Source organism: Chanodichthys erythropterus, chromosome 18 (genome assembly GCF_024489055.1).
Source record: "Chanodichthys erythropterus isolate Z2021 chromosome 18, ASM2448905v1, whole genome shotgun sequence".
Classification (NCBI taxonomy): Eukaryota; Metazoa; Chordata; class Actinopteri; order Cypriniformes; family Xenocyprididae; genus Chanodichthys; species Chanodichthys erythropterus.
This window is the reverse complement of record NC_090238.1, coordinates 22236865-22258341: the sequence shown is the minus strand read 5'-3', so window position 1 is coordinate 22258341 and position 21477 is coordinate 22236865. Positions and strand designations below refer to the sequence as shown.

The 21477-nt window shown below is 37.8% G+C and overlaps 1 protein-coding gene across 2 annotated transcripts in view; it reads right to left on the bottom strand.

The window, feature by feature from the left end:
* Positions 1-4: 4 nt before the first annotated feature.
* crybg1a (crystallin beta-gamma domain containing 1a) overlaps positions 5-21477 on the bottom strand; it is a 47359-nt gene continuing 25886 nt past the window's right edge. Inside the window, exons 1-21 of one of the 2 annotated variants that reach the window (XM_067366617.1) lie at positions 20658-20996; positions 17421-18628; positions 12064-16252; positions 11543-11581; positions 11228-11346; positions 10958-11132; positions 10644-10783; positions 9970-10096; positions 9824-9859; positions 8766-8944; positions 8493-8619; positions 8168-8313; positions 5852-5978; positions 5702-5731; positions 5343-5455; positions 5089-5221; positions 4432-4571; positions 4164-4287; positions 3592-3750; positions 3302-3464; positions 6-2033 (exon numbers count right to left, since the gene is read on the bottom strand). In XM_067366617.1, the coding sequence (XP_067222718.1) occupies positions 1945-2033; positions 3302-3464; positions 3592-3750; positions 4164-4287; positions 4432-4571; positions 5089-5221; positions 5343-5455; positions 5702-5731; positions 5852-5978; positions 8168-8313; positions 8493-8619; positions 8766-8944; positions 9824-9859; positions 9970-10096; positions 10644-10783; positions 10958-11132; positions 11228-11346; positions 11543-11581; positions 12064-16252; positions 17421-18628; positions 20658-20660 (7566 nt within the window). In that variant the 5' untranslated portion in view covers positions 20661-20996 and the 3' untranslated portion in view covers positions 6-1944. Of the gene's footprint in view, positions 2034-3301; positions 3465-3591; positions 3751-4163; positions 4288-4431; positions 4572-5088; positions 5222-5342; positions 5456-5701; positions 5732-5851; positions 5979-8167; positions 8314-8492; positions 8620-8765; positions 8945-9823; positions 9860-9969; positions 10097-10643; positions 10784-10957; positions 11133-11227; positions 11347-11542; positions 11582-12063; positions 16253-17420; positions 18629-20657; positions 20997-21477 lie in introns of those variants that run through there. The other variant, XM_067366616.1, reaches the window with a different exon arrangement.

Genomic DNA, 21477 nt, shown 5'->3' with positions numbered 1-21477 from the left:
TTGAATTAAAAACATTTATCTAATGGCTACCGTGTTTTTATTCAGCATTAGAAAATTAGTAGGCGAACCTCAAGTTTTGTTTGTTACTTCAAAATATTACTATATCTTACTAATGAACAAGCCAAACAAACAATAAAAATGTTTTATTCTATATGTAACAGTATGGAAATCATGAACATATAAAAAAAATGCTAAAACAGATGACTAAACCTAGATGTATAGAAAATGTACAAACATACACAAACTACTATCAAAAAATCTTTATAAAAGAAAATAGAGAGAGACAGAAAATACTCTTGAGAGCAGATCAAGGATCAGCTGCCTTTCCAATAAATGCCAGTTTGTGACCGGATTGAACTGATGCCAGATCAGCATGAGAAGGAGATGGTATATAATGTTCAATGTGTGTTCAATATGTGCAATGGTGTTTTTTTTTTTTTCCTGATTTAGCAGAATAGTCTGACATGACATGTTAAACACTTAGTGCAGCAACTGTAAAATGGTATGAGTAAACATTTAGTTTTCAGTGAGTTTGAATGGCATATAAATGCTACCTTACATTCAGTGAAGTCTATAATACCTGGAGAAAACTATCCATTTGTATTCTCATTCATCTCAACAGCAGTTGCTCATCTGGTGCAGGAGACTTTGAATGTATGTCAAAATTTTACTCATGAGAGCTTAGTTCTGCAGCCAGGTTGTTTTGAGCCAATAATGCTGATTGGCTGATAGTACTTGCACAAGCCCTTTACTAGCAACCATCCTGAGATGTGACAAAGGCTTCAGACGAGGAAAAATAGTCTATTTAAAGCTTTTAAGAACCCTCAAAAAATAAGGCACTTGTAAAACATTCCTATACTATGATGATTAATGTAATTCTTACAAAAATAATTTAGTCAGAATACACAGCTACTTATGATTTGGAGGAAGATGCTTTTTGCTCAAAGCAAGGGGTTAACTGGGTCAAACTAACTAGCCAAACCATTATTATTTTTGCTAGTACAAGAAATGAACAAGGTCATCTAAAGTGCAGCTACATACAAATCTTAATGCTAGTGCTCCCCCCTTTGGTAATATCATGGCATTGCAAGCAGGATAGTTCTTGGTGATGCTGGGTCAATGGAGAGCAACAATAAAAAAGTGCTAGCACAAAAGACAGTGTGTGCGTCTCAGTCAGCTCCCTAGCTTCCGGGGGCATGAATCAATATATTGTGTACATGAATCTGGGCACTGGTAAGGACAGTAAGAAACGTGGCTCACTACACATTGGGATGCTTATGGCTCCATTTCCGACAACATGGCAAGATCCTTATTGTAAACTACTTGGTATTTGTGAAAAGCAGCAGCAATGATATCTTTCTCTCATTATTTTTTGATGTTATTTAAAGTACATTAGTACAAATACTTTGATTGTTACATATACGTGCAAGATTTCGTCTGTAAACAAATGTAAATGTTAGCCAAATTATGTTCATTACCTGTCTATGCTGAAATATAATGGATTGTATTTATTAGAAAAACTAAAAAGTGAGCATCAATGCTCCCTGGTTTTCACGGTGCATTGTGGGACTTTTTAGGAAACTAATGTTTCAGTGCACTGGAAGGATTTTGTGATTGAGACAGCTTTTAAAATGGCCGACTCCTTGAATCAGTGCCATGAATTCTGAACTAGGGAGCTGATTGAGACGCACCCAGTGAAATTCACCTTGATGTAGTCGAACTTCTGTTGAATATTCAAAGACACATCACTCATTCAGAGACTGATATAGATGATTCCAAGAGATTTGGTCCCCCACACATTCTCATCTTGGGATAAAATCCATCAGAGTCATTTTTGGGGGTTTAGATTCTCATCATCTTGAGGACTCAGAACAGCCTCAGATCTTTTAGGGTTTCTGCTGAACATCAGGAGTTACAGAATTGGTCTCTGTTGTGACTCAAGCACTAAAGGATTTCCACGGTCCATCTCTGGTTGGTTTTCTGCTCATCAAAGGTGTTGAGAATCACATGGTTTTTATCGTACTGTTGCCCACCTGGATGAAGAATAGATTAAGAAGTTCAAATATCTCTCAAGATTTTAAAGAGTACTAACTTTATTTTAAATTAATGCTGTTCTTTTGAACTTTATATTCTTCAAAAATAAAAATACTAAGCAGCACAACTGTTTATAACATTGATTATAATAAGAAAATGTTTTTTGAGCACCATATCAGCACATTAGAATGATTTCTGAAGGATCATGTAACACTGAAGACTGGAGTAATGGTGCTGAAAATTCAGCTTTGCCATCACAGGAATAAATTTACGTTTTTTTTAAATAATATATTAAAAATGTAAAGTCTTACTGACTCCAAACTGTTGGAACAGTAGTGTAACATGTACTTTATAGATGCTTTACGTTTACATTATTGCTGTGAGAAATGTTTTTTGTGTGATTTGAGATTCGAGAACCAGAACTGTTGTATAAGTATATTGGGTGTCTATATAATATATTATATATACACATACATACACGTTTTCAGCACTGAAATGGCCAAGCCAAAAGTGTGTAACACATTAAGTGACCACTAGATGGCAACAAAGTTCGGCTTCTGCTGAGCTGACTGATGTCAGGGTGGTGCTCAGGTTACAAAGTAATTTGAACCACAAACAGACTTATTCTGAATTCAGACAAACAAAAGGAGCCATACAGCAGTGATCTTTCATCAGAGATTACTGTCCCAGTCCAAATAAATAATTTACCCTCATCTTCTTGTTTGATGCCCCTGATCTCCTTATGCTTTACATGTAAAAATTAATTTACAAATTGTTCCCTTTCAAATGTTTTTAGCACCAGGAATCCAAAATTTTTACTTTTCTAATTAATTGTGATGGCTGTATACATAGGCAACTCATACTGACCAAATAATCTTTTTAAAATTTCATGAATTATACATTTTTAGAATATATTTTAATGCATTTATATTAATATTTTACTATAATAGTTTTCAGAATATTGTAAACTTTTAGTTGATATTCAGTTTATTGTTAAATAGTCACCATCTGTAGTACAGATTCAGACATATCTTTGCCTCTGACAGGATGTTGTGGAATGCATGTGTGAGGTTCGATGTAGTTGCCCAAGCAGATCGAGCACAGTTGCTAATAGAAATATCACACAGGTATGATGTGACATCAGAATGTGTCATCACTAAGAGATTATGAGCTTGTCAGTGGAGGGTGCAGTTTTATGACTGACAGACACACACGCCCCATGTGCATGTGAATATTTCTGTCTTTCTTCTTTCAAGCAAGTACTGACCTTTGACCTCCATCACAAGGTCGGGCTTGAGGTTGTTGCGTATGATTCCGTCTCCTGTGATGCTCCAGAACTGATTGTCTTTGCCTGGTTCAGGTGAGATATTCAACCTGCAACCTGCCATCACCACACCTCCAGATGTCTCCACACAACAGTCCTCTACCAGCTGAAGAGAAATTGAGAAAGATGGTGGTCATGATTAATAAACAGAGCCGGAACAGAGATCACACTTGTACTCAAGTTCAGGTGGAACAGTGTTTGAATCTGGAAAGGTGATTAAAAGTCTTGAGTACCTTGCAGCGCAGTAGTCCGTTCTCATAGACCCACATCTGTTCTGGACCACCAGATTCCTCCAGCACTTGAACCCGGAGCAGCTTAAAATCATCCAGGGGTCCTGACAGAGACATCAAGCAGCCTGTCTCTGCACTACGCAGCCGGAAATAAACACGTTTCTGTTGAGAAAGAAGATACATGGTTACGTTTGAATGAAAATTATCTACGGGAGAACTACTGTTGATATAGTTTGACTAAATCTTATTTAATAAACTCCACTAAACCATGTATTATTAGGCCATTATGAGGATTACTGATCTCGTTCCGGATTTACTGGAGTGTCTTTATGTGCACGTGTTGTAAATGTGTTGGGTTTGCCCTGCCTTCATATGTGCTGTTCCCAAATAATTAACTCTCACGCCTAAAAGCAAAACTATCCAACACCCCTGTGCATCTGAACACACACACAGCAAAGCACAAGTAATAACGCTTTCTGAGAATTAGCGATGTGCTAAATTAGTTGTTGGGTCATAATTTGCCATCTCCACCTCTATGAGATGATCTCCAATGGAGATGTGCTGGTGTTTTATACCTGTAGTAACGGACGCAGAGAGCCAATCTGCTCCCAGCCACTGAACTTTGGCCAATCACCGATCTCGCTGGGATGGAGCAGGAATTGTCGACCACGGAAGTTGCTGTATTCATACAACACCCAGCTGACAACAAAAATAAATAAATTACTTTTATATTATTTTCACATTCAACAAATTAATCATAAAGGAGACTAAATAACACTAACTTAGTGTTCACACTGAAACCAGACTGACTCTTGAGCTTTAAATGTGTCAGAAACCACTTACATTCCTCCATTGACCAATAGAGAGTTGACCCGCCCATCAATGCCAGCCAGAGTAAGGTTCAAAACGCCATCTGTCAACACTACTTTACGTCCTCTGAAGCCAGATTTACAGAAGAGTGTGATGGAGGGCATAGAAAACTCCTGACGCAGACAGAAACAAAGAACATGTTTATTATGAAATAAGAATCCTGTATTTAAAATGACATGACCGAAAACAAGGCTGTCCTTGGAATATGTTGTACTGTTGTGTACCAAGGTTTAGATCCTTCAGCAAACAAAACACTCAAGATACTTTATAATCACAAATTCCTCAAGGCATATTTCCTGCCAACCACAAACATGATCTATATTTTATCTTATGCCAGAAAAATATTTGTCATTACTTTTTTTTTTTTAACCAAAAAAGGTACAATGTAACTTCATGAAAAACTACTGCATATGGCGCAATTTAATTTTTTTCATTTATCATTTTCAAATTCATTCTAGATGTTTCCAAGACCATTGTTCGCTTCATTCATCTCTTTTAGCCAGATACATGTAAATAAAATGTTCAATGTTTAATTCCAAATGTTGGCAAGGTTAAAAAATAAAAATGTCCTCACAGCCTCATTTACAGTCGGATCAAATTAAATATTAATCTGACAAGCCTAGTACTTACATGTCCTACAGTGTGGACAGAACTGATTTTGCAATCTGAGTTGAGTAAGCCCAGAGCCTCAGGATTGGGGTATTCTCCTTCCTCCAGTACATACATGTTTTCAGTAAACTGTGGGCCGTCGAACACCACCCAGCTTCAAGCACAAACATGCACAGAGAAATGTATCGGTATTTTGAAACACCATCATATCCTGTTGATTATTTTGAGAAAAGTCCTATTGGATTTTCTTTGATAGCATTGAACTGGGTTCTCACCTCCCAGCCAAAACCTTGCAGGACATGGGCTGGAAGTCCTCTGTCAGGAACGCCACACTTTCATCTAAGGTCTGTACTGCTCCCTGGAACCCTGACTCAGCGAACAACTGCACCTGAGAACCAACAAGAGGTAGAGAGTTTCATTACAACATCCCATGAATGATGCATTCAAAATGGTGCTTCTTGCGTTTGTGGTCTGATGCATTCCCATGTGTATGAATGGAAGTCAATGGAACGAAAAGTGTGGTGTGACTGCCCCTTAACTGATTAATTAATTCAGATTCACAATCAATGCAGAAGATGTATATAACATGTGGAGATTTCATGTGGAACAATAACAGATATTCCATTAAACTCACCATATATCTGGACAGACCTTCAGCCTGATCCTGAGACAGAAAAAAAAAAAATAAGACGTCATGGGAATACAAATGCAAGCATGGTTTTATTAAGTAACAATGTAAGTATAACATTGCAAAAAAAGGGCAGATATTGCAGATAATGATTACCAAAATCACAGGCTGAAGAGACAAGATCTTGAAGTTGTGTGCTCCCCAATCCTCTGGACTGCCGTAGAGACCCTTCTCTAAAACATACAGCTCACCTGAGAAGCGTTCCTTCTCGAATGCTATCCACCTGTTCAGTCAGATGTTAAAGAGTTTCACTGACAGGCTTACTTTTTAACACACCAGATCTGGGGCCTGATGTAAAAACGTTGCGTACTCTCGAAAAAGCCATTGAAATGTGGGTTGCACTTTAAATTTACAGTATCTGCACTTACATGTACTTACAGTGTACTTACCTAAGAAAGTACTGGGTAATATAAGATAAGATAAGTTAAGGTTAGGTTTAGAGGTAGATTCAGGATTAGTACCTTGTTATTACCCAGTTATAAAATGTAAGTACATACTGTGTACATGAGGAACAGGACTGTCAAATTTTTTGCTACTGAAATGTGCTTACGCAATTTTCCAAGCGGAAAATTTATAAAAAATAAAGTGAAAATATGTGTGCACTGTCATATGCAGATGAGGATATGCATAGTAAAACTAGGCTTGTAAGCTCCATACATGGTTATTCTGGGGAGCAGACGGGGTGGAGATGCATGTCTGCATAATCTTCCACCTACTGGGTTTAATAAAGGGAATTTTGCGCAGGGCCTGGCGTATGCATGGCTTTAAAGATCCAAAAACTTTTGGGTGTACACAAAGTTTATATATATGAGGCCCCTGATCTCTAATATAAACCAAATTTACATCCACATTAATTTCCACAAAACTCACAATATGCCAGTGCCACAAATTTCACATCCAATAATGAATATACAGACAGTTGAATGAATCAGTCTCAGACAGTAGGCAAAATGTCACTTATTAATAAAAAGATAAAAAAAACAACAAACTTACAGTAGGCTATACAGAAATTTCTGTGATAGATACATAAAAGAGACACAATGACATTGTGAATCAGTGATAAATATGAATACTATTGTTTTACTCATCTCATAACTGATTTATTTAATCAAAGTACTTTATCTTATCAAAGTCTCACCCTTGACACTGACACTACAGTGACACGTGTGTACGTTTTGTTTGCATGTGAAGAGGAGAGAGATGGGGGTGTGGGTGTGCTTGCCACACCATGACTAAAAACTTTGTTTAAAAAAGATATCTAGAGTATGATTCTGCCTCAGGATATATGACACCTCACACTCATGTGCCACTCCTTTCATTAACACCAGAGCAGGTATGAACTTAAACCATAAAACAGCTTTAAAACATACCATTTATCAGAGTTACAGACAGAATTAGACAGCTGTAGTCCAAAAATTGTTTTCAGATCTAGTTTATAGATCTTACAGAACTAACTGACACAATCATCCTCCATTAATCATAAAATATATCCACACACTACTGTTCAAAAAAGTTTGTGGTCAGTAAGATTTTTTTATGCTTTTGAAAGAAATCTCCTATTATTAAGGCAGCATTTATTTGATAAAAAAAACAGTATTATAGTATATTAATTTTATAGGTTATAATTGTATTCTAGATTTAATATATTTTAAAATGTAATTTGTTCCTGTGATGGCAATGCTAAATTTTTAGAATCATTACTGCAGTCTTCAGTGGCAATCAGAAATCATTATAATATAGGGATTTGCTGCTCAAGAAACATTTCTTATTATCATCATCAATGTTGAAAACATTTCTGTCAGAGTGTTTGGCATGGTAATGGGTATAACAATGTTGATATGTTTGGTATTGGCGGAACAGATCTGCTACACTGCTGCTGCAGATCAAGTGCAGGACTTGCTAGTTGCTACTGCCAACACATGCAAAGTCTTTACTGTCACTTTTTTTAAGTGTAATGCATCCTTGCTGAATAAAACTATTACTTTCTGACCCCAAACTTTTGAATGTTAGTATATATTTGTCTTTTTGTCTGATTTCCTAACATCTTTTGCTTCAAAGATTGTAATGTTTTGATTCATCAAGTTGGTTAGTTTGGTTCATGACTCTGTATTAAAGATTTTCTTTTAATCCTGATGAAGAAAACAAATACTGCCAGAACCAAGACTGCTAAAAATGTGAGTGGTGACTGTTACACTCTTGAATAATCAGTTAAATAATGACAGAATTATCATTTTTGACTGAACTACTCCTGATTTAATCTCTGCAAGCAGCTGCCCACAAGAGGTAATAAACATTTCACTGACAGATTTACAGCCATACTAAAAGGTCAAAGTTTATGAAAGAAAGGAAGAAAAAGAGAGAGTGATGAAGATGAAGATGTAGATGAAGCTGAAGGAGCAAACAGACACTCACACTCCAGAGAGGACTTCCAGTGATTGGGTCTTTATGCCAAAGCCAGTGGTTTCCATGCTCATGACAGGTTCCAGCAGGTCCACATTCAGCCCTCTTTCACTGAAATCCCGCTCACTGAACATTCGCACGTGAGGAGTGATGAAATCCTACAGGACAGAAAACCATGAAATGACTTGCAACCTCCTTATTCCAAGAAAACATGAGTGTACTGCAAGTCAGAAAAACACAGTGCTACACATAGTTTATTAATAGGAGGACTTTATACTGTAAATTGTTTGTTTAATATTTATCTCTTTTGATTCAGAAATAGTCTCTGTGTACATACTGCTAACACAGGACGTATAGAGAGGAGCCTGTCTTCCAGTCCACCCCAGTCAGTGAAGTCTGCATACTCTCCTTCCTCCAGAAGATACTGGCGCCCCTCAAATCCTGGCACAGAGTATCCTACCCAGCTGTGTATGAACAATAACATGAATCACTGTCTGAGCCAGCTAAAGACAATACAATTAATAATTAAAGATAAGTGTTGATCTGCAGACTTTGTGAAAAACCAAATCCAACAATGTCAGCCATACTGTCAAAAAATGAGTATACTCACAGGCCACTCAGGATCTTCAATGAGCCGACAGAACAGAGTCTCTTTCTCCTGGTGTTGCCAGGACTCTCAGTCTCCTCTTCCTCATTCTTCTCCTCTTCCTCTCCTTCATCAAAGTTGTAAATGTCCCTTTCGATCTCCATGCACTCCCCTTGGAACATTGGATTTTCAAAGAGTACTGCCTAATTTCAGACAGAGAGAAAAACATTTTGAATTAATTGCACCAGTCAAAAAGATGGAGCAAAATGAACATTTTAAGCATGTCATAGCAGTTCAAGATATCTGTTTAGTGCATGTTTACACAGATAAACGATTAATGAATAGCAGACAGATGTAATAAAGCATCCTGTGTGAATAGCCCTGAACACACCATCCTAGACTATGACCAAAAGAAATGCTTTTCATACAGCAAAATACATGACATGCTCAATGTTTGCCTGGGGTTTGTTTATGTGTGTGCATACACTTGTAGGCAGAATATTCAGAATTCTGGAAATTCTTACTCCAGAGTTGATGAGCCTCTGGCAAATCCGACTCAAGGCCTGTATACTACACTCAGAGCCAGACATGAGTTCAGAAATGTCGGGAACTTTGTCAAATAAAGCCTTGAGAACCTTTGAGGCACAGTTCACACAAACTAACCCAGCTTCCCTAGTCCATTATATACTCTGCCATAACCTTTTACTGCTTCTTATAAGTAATATTTAGATGCAATTAAATCATTATGGGATCACATGCCTCTGCTGTGAGATACATGTTCTGCCAAAGTTTAGAGTGCAACTAACTGTAGTTTTAAAGCCAGACACAATGCCGCTGTTCTTTCACGGCTCAGAAATCAAAAGAACAAATGCTGGCAAATATCAAAGCACAAACCCTGCCTCTGGACATGCTCAATCTGGTCCAGACTACCTGCACCAACAGGTACATTTAATTCAAGGCTGTACAGAAAGTCTTTCACCGAATAAAAGTGCAAAATTAGTCTTTAGTCGTAACATTTTTTACAATGAACTACACCTATTGGCACAGTCAGTGTTCAATGAGATTTAACATGTACAGCTCACCTTAACTTCATTAGGATTTTCCACCTTAATTTCACCCTGTGAAAAGCATAAGGAAGAATTTTATATGAATCTATGTTCATGCATATATTTTGTTTATAAATGATAAAGATGGAATGAGTGTGTGAAAGTGAGTGGTATGTAATTACCATTTTCAAAGGCCGCAGGGATCCGACAAATGGGGTGGGAAAACCCCAGTCCTGAGGGCAGGGATATACTCCTTCCTCCAAAACAGCCAAAAGACCCTGGAAACCTGGATCACTAAAGATCAGCCATCTACAAACACACAACTTCAGTAAGAACAGATCTAAGAGGATTTTAACAGGATTTTTAAAAATAGTTTTAAGTATTGTGTTAAAGCCTGGCAAAGATAACTTTCATTTTGTAAATTAAAATCATGCTACTTGAAGTTTTGGCAAAGAACAAACATGCCAAGGCAGAAAAATAAATATTTCGAAAATGTCATCTCCATCCAACACGCAACAACAAGAAAACAACATTCCATTCAGACACACAGTCTCTTTCTCTCTCAAAGTCTCCCAACTCCAATAATAGGTCACATGCTTTAACCTCAAAATGTTCCACTTGATCATGCAACGAGGCTTGTGTCCTTCATCTCTTATTTTAGCTTTGAGAGATCAAAGTTTTGCTCCCATATACTAATGTTCAAGATTTTTGAAAGAAAGAAATTCAGCAAGGAAGTTTTTACTATATTTTTGATCAAATAAATGCAGCCTTTGTGAACACAAGAGACTTTGAAAAAACATTTCAGATCCCATATAAGCAGGTGTCAGCATTTATTTAAGATCATAACCTCACTTACACTCCACTGTGGACTTTAATGGACCCAGTATTCTGAGGAATACCAAATGAACAGGTTTCTATGGTGTCATCACAGAATGAAGACATTCGGCCCATCCCATTCAGCTCTGTGAACAGGTCTATTTTTGGTGTGCTGTAGTCCTGAGAGGCAAATATCAATGCAAATCAAAGATCAAAGCAGCACATTAGTGTTTCATTTGCATTTTTCAATGCATGTTATACTTTTTATTCAAGAGACTCTTTGGGTAATTTTACTGATTAGTCAGAGTACCGAGGTCAAATGTTGATGCATGTGACTCAAGATTTTAGACTTACCCTTAATGCAAGCCTAATAGAGCCAATAACCATGGGCGTAGTTGGAAGTGGCAAGCCGTTTGGCCCCACCTCCCCACTGGGCTCTGTCTCCGCCCACTCATTTGCTAAGTCTACTGGCCCCTCCTCGAGAGCGATGGATCGGCCCTGAAAGCCTGGCTTTTCATACAGCAGCCAGCTAAAAAGGACAAAACAGGAAACATTAGCAATCTTGCAATTTAAAATGTCACGAGATTTGTCACATTCTGAACACGAGGAAGTGATTACTCTTACCATCCTCTGACGACCTTTACGGAGATGAGCGGAGAGAGTTTAAGAGAGGTGGCATCCTCTATGTCTCTGAACACCTCATATGCCTCTCCTCCAAAATTAGACTGTTGGTATATAACAATCTGCAAGAAAGAATATTTAAACACTCGCCATAAATGTGTTACACCATTTCTCCTTGTTTATTTGAAGCACTGTAAGAATGGATAATAAACTGAAAAGTAACAGTAAACTAGCTGGACTAAAATATATACTAAATAAATATATTACTATAAACATTATAATTTATGATCAATTTTAGTATCTTCAGTTTTACAATACCTTTCCAGGGCGTCTGTGGAAGCCTCTGACACCTGATGTCTAGAAATCAAAAACAAATTAGTTGATATTCAAACATATTGCCATTTTAAACTTAAGAAAATTATGACATTTTTTAAAACTAATTTGAGAGACTGACTGGACCTTTGGTTTAAAAACAGCACAACACACTAAGGCACTGTGATCAGTGGTACCTATAAAAACAAATTGAAGCCTAGAGGGCTTAACATTCCTCTTAAACAGAACAACAAAAATTCCACTGATGACAGACCAGGCAGGTACAGACAACCTAAGAAGTTTCAAAAGGTGCGAATAAACTATAAACAAATGCTTTAAATATATTAAAGGGATGGTTCACCAATGTAAATTCTTTAAAATATCTTCTTGTGTGTTCAACAGAAGAATGAAACTCATACAGGTTCAACTATTAACAAGCAAGAAATAACTTTTGGGGCTCCTATGTATTACTCATAGGACACTTTTTTGAAACAGTGGACATTCAGTATTAAGAATCTCTCTCCTACCTCTGCATATGTTGGTGAGAGGCTGGTGGGTGTGAGAAGTGGAATCTGTTGAGTGCTGTTGGATGGAGATGTTAATCCTGATATGCCTTGCAGACCCATTTTTGAATTTGTGTTGGAGGTAAGACCTATATCCAGTGCAGGGAGAGAGCTAGTGTCAGGCCTTTGCTGACTTATTGTGTTGGATTCTTTGCCTTTATTCATGTATTTCTCCAATAAGTCAGGCAGCTTGACTTCTGTGAAAGTTGGAAGAGGAGGAGGTGATGATGGGCTCTTTACCGAATCACCAAGCCCCTCTTTTGGAGCTGTGAAAGCACGGGACAGCGGTATGCCCTTCTGCTCTCCTGGGGTTGGCACCTCCACTGGTGGTGGTGTTATGGGGGACTGAATGCCATTAATGAGAGAGCTTGGTTCATTTCTTGCTTTTCTTGACAGGTTTGGTGATTTCACAAGGTTTGAGATTATTGACATTCTTTCCAACCTTGAGGACATTTTTCCAGAGCCTTCTGTGATTGTTTTTTCTCCATCATTTTTCTCCTCAGTGATTGTGAGCTTTTTAGCTTTGTCTTGTTCCCGTCTAGATGAAAGACCTTTATAGAGCAGGCTGTCCTCAGCACGTTTGGACAGTGGCTTGGTTTTTGTCTCTTCATTTTTCTTCTTAATAATCATGGCTGGAGAGGGGTCTTTCGGTCCCGCAGTTTTTCTTGTCCCAAACTGGAACTGTTCTGGGTCAAGTATCTTCTCAAAGTGATCTTCTTTAATGGCCGGCATGGCAAAAGGTGGCGATGGCATCTTGCTCTGCCCATGTTTTCTTGGTGGCAAAGAGAAAGGGGAGCAGTTCTCTTTGATGTTACGAATGAAATCATCAAAGTCATTGGAAGTGTCAAGCTGATTGTCATCACTTGCAGAACAATCCATACGTCTCCCTGTTTTCTTTTTCTCAAAACTTTGGTCCACATCTAACCAACTAGATGGTGCCTTGCTATTTTGTGAAAGGCTTTTGGGGTCCAGAGGAAGATTCTGAGATGTAAATTGTTGAACGCTTTGGTTAGGTGGTGGTTTCAGCTTTTGCAAGTTTGTAGCTGGTAGTTTATCTTTAGTCTTTGTAAAATCCTTGAGTTTCAGGTTAGACTCTGTATTTTTAATTAGTACCTCACTCTTCCTGTCCACTTTGAGGGTCAGTTTATCTGGTATTTTTTTAACTGATGGAAGTTGCTGCTCTGAAGTCTGATCACCTTTTTGAACAGGTTCTGGTTTAGAAGCAGCCTCTGGAGTCGTGATCACTGCCACTGCTGTCTCATCAATTTGCTTTAATGCATTTGATTCATTCTGTTTGACACACTCTGGGTTTGTTTTATTTGAGTCTTCAGACTGAACCGGTTTCTGTGATACTTTGCATATACCACTTTCTTTATTTTTAACCTTTTCATCTATTTGTGTAGTTGTTTTTGGTTGTTTCAAATCTGAATTCAGAGCATTTTTCACACTGTGCTCTTTGGTCTCAGTCTTCTGGGTTGTCTTCTGGGATGAATTCTCTGAAATGACTAGAATGATTTGATCCTGAGAAGAGCAAGACTTCTCCATACCTTGAGCGCTCAGATTACTGGTTGTCTCTTTCTCAAACTCAACAAGAGACTCCTTTTTGACAACATCTGGCAGCTCATCGGATGCAACCGGCACATGTGATTCAGTTGAAACTGGTAAATTTGATTCTGTTGGGTGTTTTATGAATTGTAAATTATTTTCTGAAAGCGACCCATCCAGTTTAACTTTGGTTTCAGCAGCACCAGATTTTTCATGCTTCATTTCAGAAGAGGCTTTTGATTGTTTAACTGTCTTGGGTGTTGTAGAAATTCCATCTGTCTTAGTAAGGGCACATGTCTCTTCCTCAAATCCAACACACTTCTCTTTGACAACATCTGACTGCTTATCTGGCATAGTCTGGACATGTGACTCTGATGAAACTGGTAAATTTGATTCGGTCTGGCATTTTATGGTTTGCAAATTGTTGTTTTCTGAAAGCGACACATCCAGTTTGACTTTGGTTTCAGCAGCACAAGATTTTTCGCCCTTTGTTTTAGAAGTTTCTTTTGATTGTTTACAAATATCTTGAATACTCAGATCACTGGTTGTGCCCATCTCAGGTATTGAGGAAATGTCATTTTCCTTGGTAATGCCACACTTCTTCTTGAACCCAGTAAGCGGCTTCTCTTTGACTGATTGCTTATCTGGTACATCCTGGACATGTGGGCCTGATGAAATTGGTAGATTTGACTCTGTCTGATGTTTTTCAGAGTTTGAACCATTCTTTTCTGAAAGCGACACATCCAATGTGACTTTAGTGTCAGTGGCACCAGATTTTTCGCCATTCGTTTCAGAAGATGCTTTTGATGGTTTAGCCGTCTTGGATATTGCAGAAATTTCATCTGCTGTAGCAAAAGCACATGTCTTTTTTTCAAACTCAACAATATCCTTTTCTTTAGCAATATCTGTCTGATTATCTGATGCAACTTGCACATGTGGGTCTAATAAAATTGATATATTTGATTCTGTCTGTCGATTGGTTAGCAAATCATTGTTTTCTGAAAGTGCCATATCTGGTGTGACTTTGGTCTCAGCAGCATCAAAATTTTCACTCTCCATTTCAGAAATGTCTTTTGATTGTGTAAAAATATTTTCTCTTGTGTCAGATTTCAGAGCATCTGTGGGTGTGATGGACAAATTTGTCATCATCTTCTCACATTTGTCTATTTTTGAATCTGAAGCTGCAGTTGGCTCTGCCTTCCTAAAATCTTTCTTGGGTTTAAGTTTAGTGGGACTTTTGAGATGTGGTGCTGCTGACTGTAAATCACCCACGTCCTTAACAGGGCTTTTTAATTTGAGCTCCGGTGATACCCTGGCCACAACATTCCCAGTGGCTTGATCACATTTGGAAGATTTGCCATTACTGACAGGACCGTTAACCGGTGATGACTCATTTCTCTCTGGCTTGGTATGTGGCAGAGAGGCTGGTTCATATGACTCACTCTCTCCGTGGGCAACTTCTTCATCTGAGGGCTGTTTCCGAGGGCCCTGTGGTGCCGTTTGAGGCAGCTTCCTTCCTGTTGGTGACACATCAGTCATGAATTTTCTTGGACTCTTTGGCCCGCTTAGCTGGGTTTCGTTCACTGGCTTCTCCTTTTCATTTTTCTGCTCTGATTGGTCCATGCCAGGTGCTGAGGAAGAAAGTTTTGCCTGTGTTTTGTTGCCAGTGTCACCTGATTTGACTTTACTCTTTGAATAAGAAAAACTACTCTTTGATGTTGGACTTCTGTCACTGACAATCGTTGGTTGAGTTTTTGATTTTTGGATGTCTTTACATGCTTTGAACTCAGAGTTAAGCTTTGTTGAATTAGAATTCTCCAGCAAAGATGGGGAGGTTGGGGATTTATCATCAGAAAGTGATTTTTTTAGACTTCTTTCTCTTTTAGGCTTTGAAAGAGTGACCTGTTCTTTAGTGGGTTGAGAATTTTTGGTCATTAGTGAGGCATCCAAAACATCTCTCTCTTCCACTCTCTTTGTCGGTGACATTTTCTGCACTGGGCTTTTTAATCCTGCCTCATTCTGACGTTTGGTGGACATCTGTCTTTCAGCTTCTGTAGACACACTATACACTGTGACAACCTCCACCACCTTCTTTGGTTTTGTTTGAACATCTGGTGCAGTTTTCTTAGGAATTCTGTTCTTGGTGTCAATTGGTTTACTAAGTGTAACAGATTGGTCTTTTTCTGTCGGAGACCTGATCTCTTTTTGGTCTGTCTCTTTTTGCGAAAATCTCCGTACTGGAGGCACTTCCATCTTTGATGCCTCAGAGAGGCTTTTAATGCGAGACATTACAGCTTTTGTTTTGGGGGCAACTTGTGGTGGAGAGCTCTTTGCTTTAATTCCCTCATTTGGTCCACTTGCAGCTCTGTCCGTAAGCTTGGAAGGCAAAGATGAGTTTTGGTGACTGCTCATCACACTATTAAATGGTACTTTATTCAGTGGCATTTCTGGGAAATCAGCAGCGTCTCTATTCTTGGTTGAAATTTCAAAGGGGCTCTCTAGATCCTCATCGAGAGGCTGCTCTTGCATGAAAACAGCACAATCTCCTAGTGACTCATTTGTCTGTTGGTTGGACTGCTTGACATTCACACTTTTGGGGTTTGGTAATCTGTGAAAAGACAAAGGCAAACAGCAATGTTAAGAGACAGATATGGGAGGATCCATGCATTCATATGCTTTCAACAGCATGCATCACATTAATAAGAAATAATTTGAATTCTTCAAAAGTAAAAAAAACTCTTCAATCTTAAATTATTTCAGATCATTTCTAATGAACGTCTTTGGCATCATCACTGCACACAACTTTAACGGCTTAAACTCTTAACCATGACATAGAACGATATCTATTAATTGCGTAGACTTAAGATTACTCAGCTGTAAAGGGCTGATTAATCACAGGTGAACTTGCACAGAACTATTCAGGTAAATTTATTTTGTGTGAAGTAATGATCGAATCAAACAAAGGTTGCTGTAGAAACCCAAGCGATCCCTATCTTGACAGTAATTCACATGCACTTAATTTTCATTGTACGGGTGTTCATCTTTTATCACTGCTGTACATGATGATAAGATAATGAATGAGATTATCAAATCAAATCATATTACATAGAAACAGCATTTTTTAAACATTAGACAACACTCATTTATCGTTAGATCTATTCTTCCTCAAAGAAAGTCCACAACAGAATATAGCTAAAAACATCCAAGTATACTTTCATAAAAGGTTCAAAAGTTTCATGTGAGTACATTTTTTTTTTTTTTAAGAATATTTATTTAGCAAGGACGCATTAAATTGATCAAAAATGTTAAAGACGATTTTTATTTCAAATAAATGCAGCTCTTTATAACTTTCATCTTGGTTCCCTCAAAAAATATTAAGCAGCACAACTGATTTCAATAATAAATGTTCCTGGAGCAGCAAATTACCATTAATAAATTATATTTTAAAATACATTAAAATAAAAACTCTTATTTTAAAAATTGTAATAGTATCGCACAATATTACTGTTTTATTGTATGCATTGTGAGCATGAGAGACTTATTTCAAAAACATTAAAAAATCTTACCGACCCCTAACTTTTGTTTATACTGTATATACACAGAAACCTAAACCTATGGAAAGATCTGAGGATCATTGTGCATGCCATACTCAAAATCATGGGAACCCAAGTGTCATATTGCACACAGTCATCTGCACTGTACAGAATGAACAAAGACCTCGCTGCTCAGTAACCCAACACAGTCACACAAAAACAACACAAGACAAGAGTACTTACGTTTTCACCCTAACCTGCTGTACATTCTGCGTTATATCCAAGTTAGTCTCACTTTGGGTCTCAGTCTCAGCTTGTTCTTCCCCGTCTAGGCTTGATTGAGAACCAACAAACACTCTTTTAGCAAAGACTTTTTCGCTCTTTGACAGTTTCACGCTTCTGCGTTTCTCTTCATTGCTGTCAGCATGTCGGTGTTTAGGAATAAAGCTCTCTCGAGTTTCCTCCTCTGGTGGTTCAGTGCTGTCTTTTAAAGCATGTAAGGTGAAGTTGGCTGGCTCTGGAGCTTGAGAAGGACCAGGAGTGTTGCTGGCAGCTGCTCCAAGCACGGAATAACTCTCAGTTGGGCTGGTCAGAGCAGGTTCTGCAGAAGAAAGTGAGCCAGTAATGGAGCTCTCACTCTCCTCCTCTGTTAGGTGAGTTTCCGCCCACACTGCTCTGTGTACTTGACCAGGTGAAGGAGAAGATTGAGCTGACCTCTCCTCTGCCTCAGGGGAAGTGGTGTTCGTTGGGGCACGAAGCTCATTATTGCTTTCTTGATTGCTTAGTTTGCGTGATTTCCGTTTGGAGACGTTTTTCTTCCCCATGCTTTCAGTTACTGTCTGTTGTCCAGGCGGAATGTCGGAGGACGATGAGTTTCTAGAATGTGATCCCAGAGTCACCCCGACCAGCGCAGTGTAATTCCCGCTACCTGTGATTGTGGGTTTTAAAACAGTCTTTTTACTCTCCGTCCCACCTGAGGTTGCGGAAAACTTTGGTGTTTCAGGGGTGTGTATAGGGACATCTGCACATTTCTTTATTGTTGTGTCTGTTGTTTCCTCTAGGTACACCTTGAGCTTCCTGTTTACTTCCTGCACCAGATGTTTAGTCTTCTTGTCACTGGAGGTCTCAACCCTGCTCACCTTGATCACTTCCACCTCTTTTACACTTCCTCGTCCACTACTGCTGCTGTCAGCAAAAGGCAAGTCTCCTCCATCTGCGACAATGGAGGCTACGCTACACACGCTGGGACTTCTGTTCCCTGGACCAAACACGGAATCCTCAATCTCTCTGTGTTGAGTCCGTCTCAGTTCCTCTGATCCTGAGTACTTGGTGGGGCTGTTTGCCTCTGGCGACAAATTTTCATCCCTGTCATCCGATGTGGTTCTGCTTTTTTTCTTCCGAATGAAAAAACTTCCGATACGATTAAGAACTCCACTCTTCTCCTCAGAACTCTGGGTGATCAAGAATAGGAAAAGATAGGTAAGAACACCTAAATAAAATACAGATCTCAAATATATAATAACTATTATTAAACTTGAGTATGTAAAGCTCTGCTGATGGGGATTTTAAACATTTACAGCAATTTTAGTTCCAATGGGTAAATTATGATAAACGATCTTGATAAAATAACACCAACAATACACAAAAAATGAAAAGGAAGTAGAGTGCTATGTATTTCTGTATTACAATGGAAAATAAATCTTCTGAGTTCTGACATTTACTGATTTACACTTTACTTATTCAAAATATGCAAAGTAAAGAGTCACTGCATTGTTTGTATTTCCAGCAGTCTTATTTTAGCATATTTATTTCATTGGCTGGTAGGTAAAAAACCCAAATCTATTGAATACTTATGTGTATTTCCCACATACAAAAGCATAAATAGCTATGATAACTGGTATTTGCTTTTCTCCAGGTGCAAGAAGTTCTTCCTTGATGATTATATATCTATACAGCACAGCTTATCATACCTTATTGCTTCAAAATCAGTTATTCATGATTACATACTCACTTGGATATAAATGCACAAAACCTTAATTATAGTGTATAAAAGGATTCAACATAAGATAGAGCCACACACAATCATTAGAGAAAATATGTAAAATGTCTCCACAAGACTTGAGCCAAGTCCCATAACCTCCTCTTTACAATCAATGGATTTCAAAATCTGAACGAGACCAACCCAGACTTGGCGGGCACTTCGATACGAGTGATGTGCAAGAACAGAGAACAAGAGAGAACACCTCAACAGAACATTCAAGTCAGCACAGAACCCTAATCATAGCCTCCGACAAAATACCATATTTACAGTTATTGTTACTTAAACATGTGGTAATTTGGTATTGCTACTGACATCAGTTTTAATATTTTATTTTTGAAAGTGACATTAATGTAAAACGCTAAATATTATATTTTAAAAGAATAGAATATAACGATTGAAAAAACAGAATAATAAAATACATTCGATACATAATTACTTATAAATTAAGTAGCAGTGTTTAAGTTTGGGTAATTAACATCTGCCCCATCTTTCAGATAAACAAAAATATTAGCGGCGCCACGTTGACAAGAACATAAATTCCAGACTCCTGCGGCAGTTAAAAATCTGCATATAAAAAAATTCGTAGCACCCGAGGTGAAATGACTAACCTCATACCTGGCCAATTCCCCAATGATCTTTTCCACTACGGAGCAGTTCTCTCTGAAACACGTACCTCCTTTTTTTTTTTTTTTTTACCTCCACCTAACTTGAGAGACGTCCGATTCGAAAACGAATCATTCTTTGGAGTCGATACCTTTTAATGATTCGGTTCACAAAACACAATTCATAAATCGGATTTGACTGCAATAGCCAAACAATAGAAAAGTTACAAATTTAAAAAAAAAAAAAAAGAAGAAGAAGAAAAAACACTGTCTGGAATACATAAGACCTGACTGAATGATAGTTGTACCAACATGTGAACATGAAACGTTTTCAGCCGACGATGTAAATTAATTTTTATTGTAGTTGATTTGACTATGTTTTAAATCATGGCTGCAACATACCAAACTGGGCAACATTACATTACAATAAACACCATTATTATTCAAACCTAATCGAAAAAAGAATCCGACATGTGAATCGCCATGACGTAAAGAATCATTGAATCATTTTGAACCAGCTCTTTTGAACGAAGTGTTCAAAAAATTGATTCACAGGGTCATTATATACTATCACAAACTAGGACAAAGGCGGTGTCTCAAACCGACTGTTGTCTACTAAGACAGCATTTTGGACACCATAAGCGTGTTCCGATTCAGTTAAGCACGCGTTAATAACCAAACAGCACTTTTGGGAAAACATTACAAAATCTTGCTGGCATCTCACTTTGTTTTAAGACAGTCAAAAACTCTCTCCAAACACCATAAAACACCGAAAACAAACACAGATACTCTGCCTTAACATTGTATCTGTTTTAAACAAAATAGCCATCTCCTTACCATTTTATCCAGCTGATGGTGAGGACCGAGTTTGTCTTTTTTTTTTTTTTTTGTTTTATACAGTATGTACCGAAATCAGGACGCAGAAATCATTGTAAACGATCCAAAGTTCTCAGCAATAAAACAGAAAAGAAAGACATAGCCGACAGGGTATTAATCCAGCTCTTTCCTCGATTACAATCAAAATACAGGCCGTCTCATTCAATCGCTGTTCAGTCGCAGACTGCATGAGCCGAAAACATGACAGAACTTTTTGAAGTTGAAATCATGTTTTGTTTACTTTGGTGGCACCCCTCCAAAAGTAGTGCAGGTTATGCTACATGCAAGGGCGCACTCACTTTAGAGCTCTTGTGCAACTGGAAAAGTTAAACAACATTATTCATCCAGTCAATGTATAAAGACCGACCACATCCAACCAAATGCCACACCCTTCCTCTCTATCCAACGTGACTCTACAGACCACAAGCATAATAACACCAAATAATACAACTCATAATAATAATAATAATAATAATAATAATAATAAAAATAATAATTATTATTAAGTAACTTTATTAGCTATATGCAATTTATAATTAGAATTCAATTAAATATATTCAGTATTAAACCTAATAAAAAGACCTTTACAACAATTAACGATTATTTTACTGATTATTAATTTCTTTATTGCACTTGTCAGCTTGATTCTGTAACTTTATGTATATATCACTAGCATCAAGTGAAACTGCAGTGAATAAGTTAATCAAATATCTAATGTTTGATTATTACATTTAAATGCATGCTCAGTCCAAACTATGCAGTTCATGGGTCACACAAACTG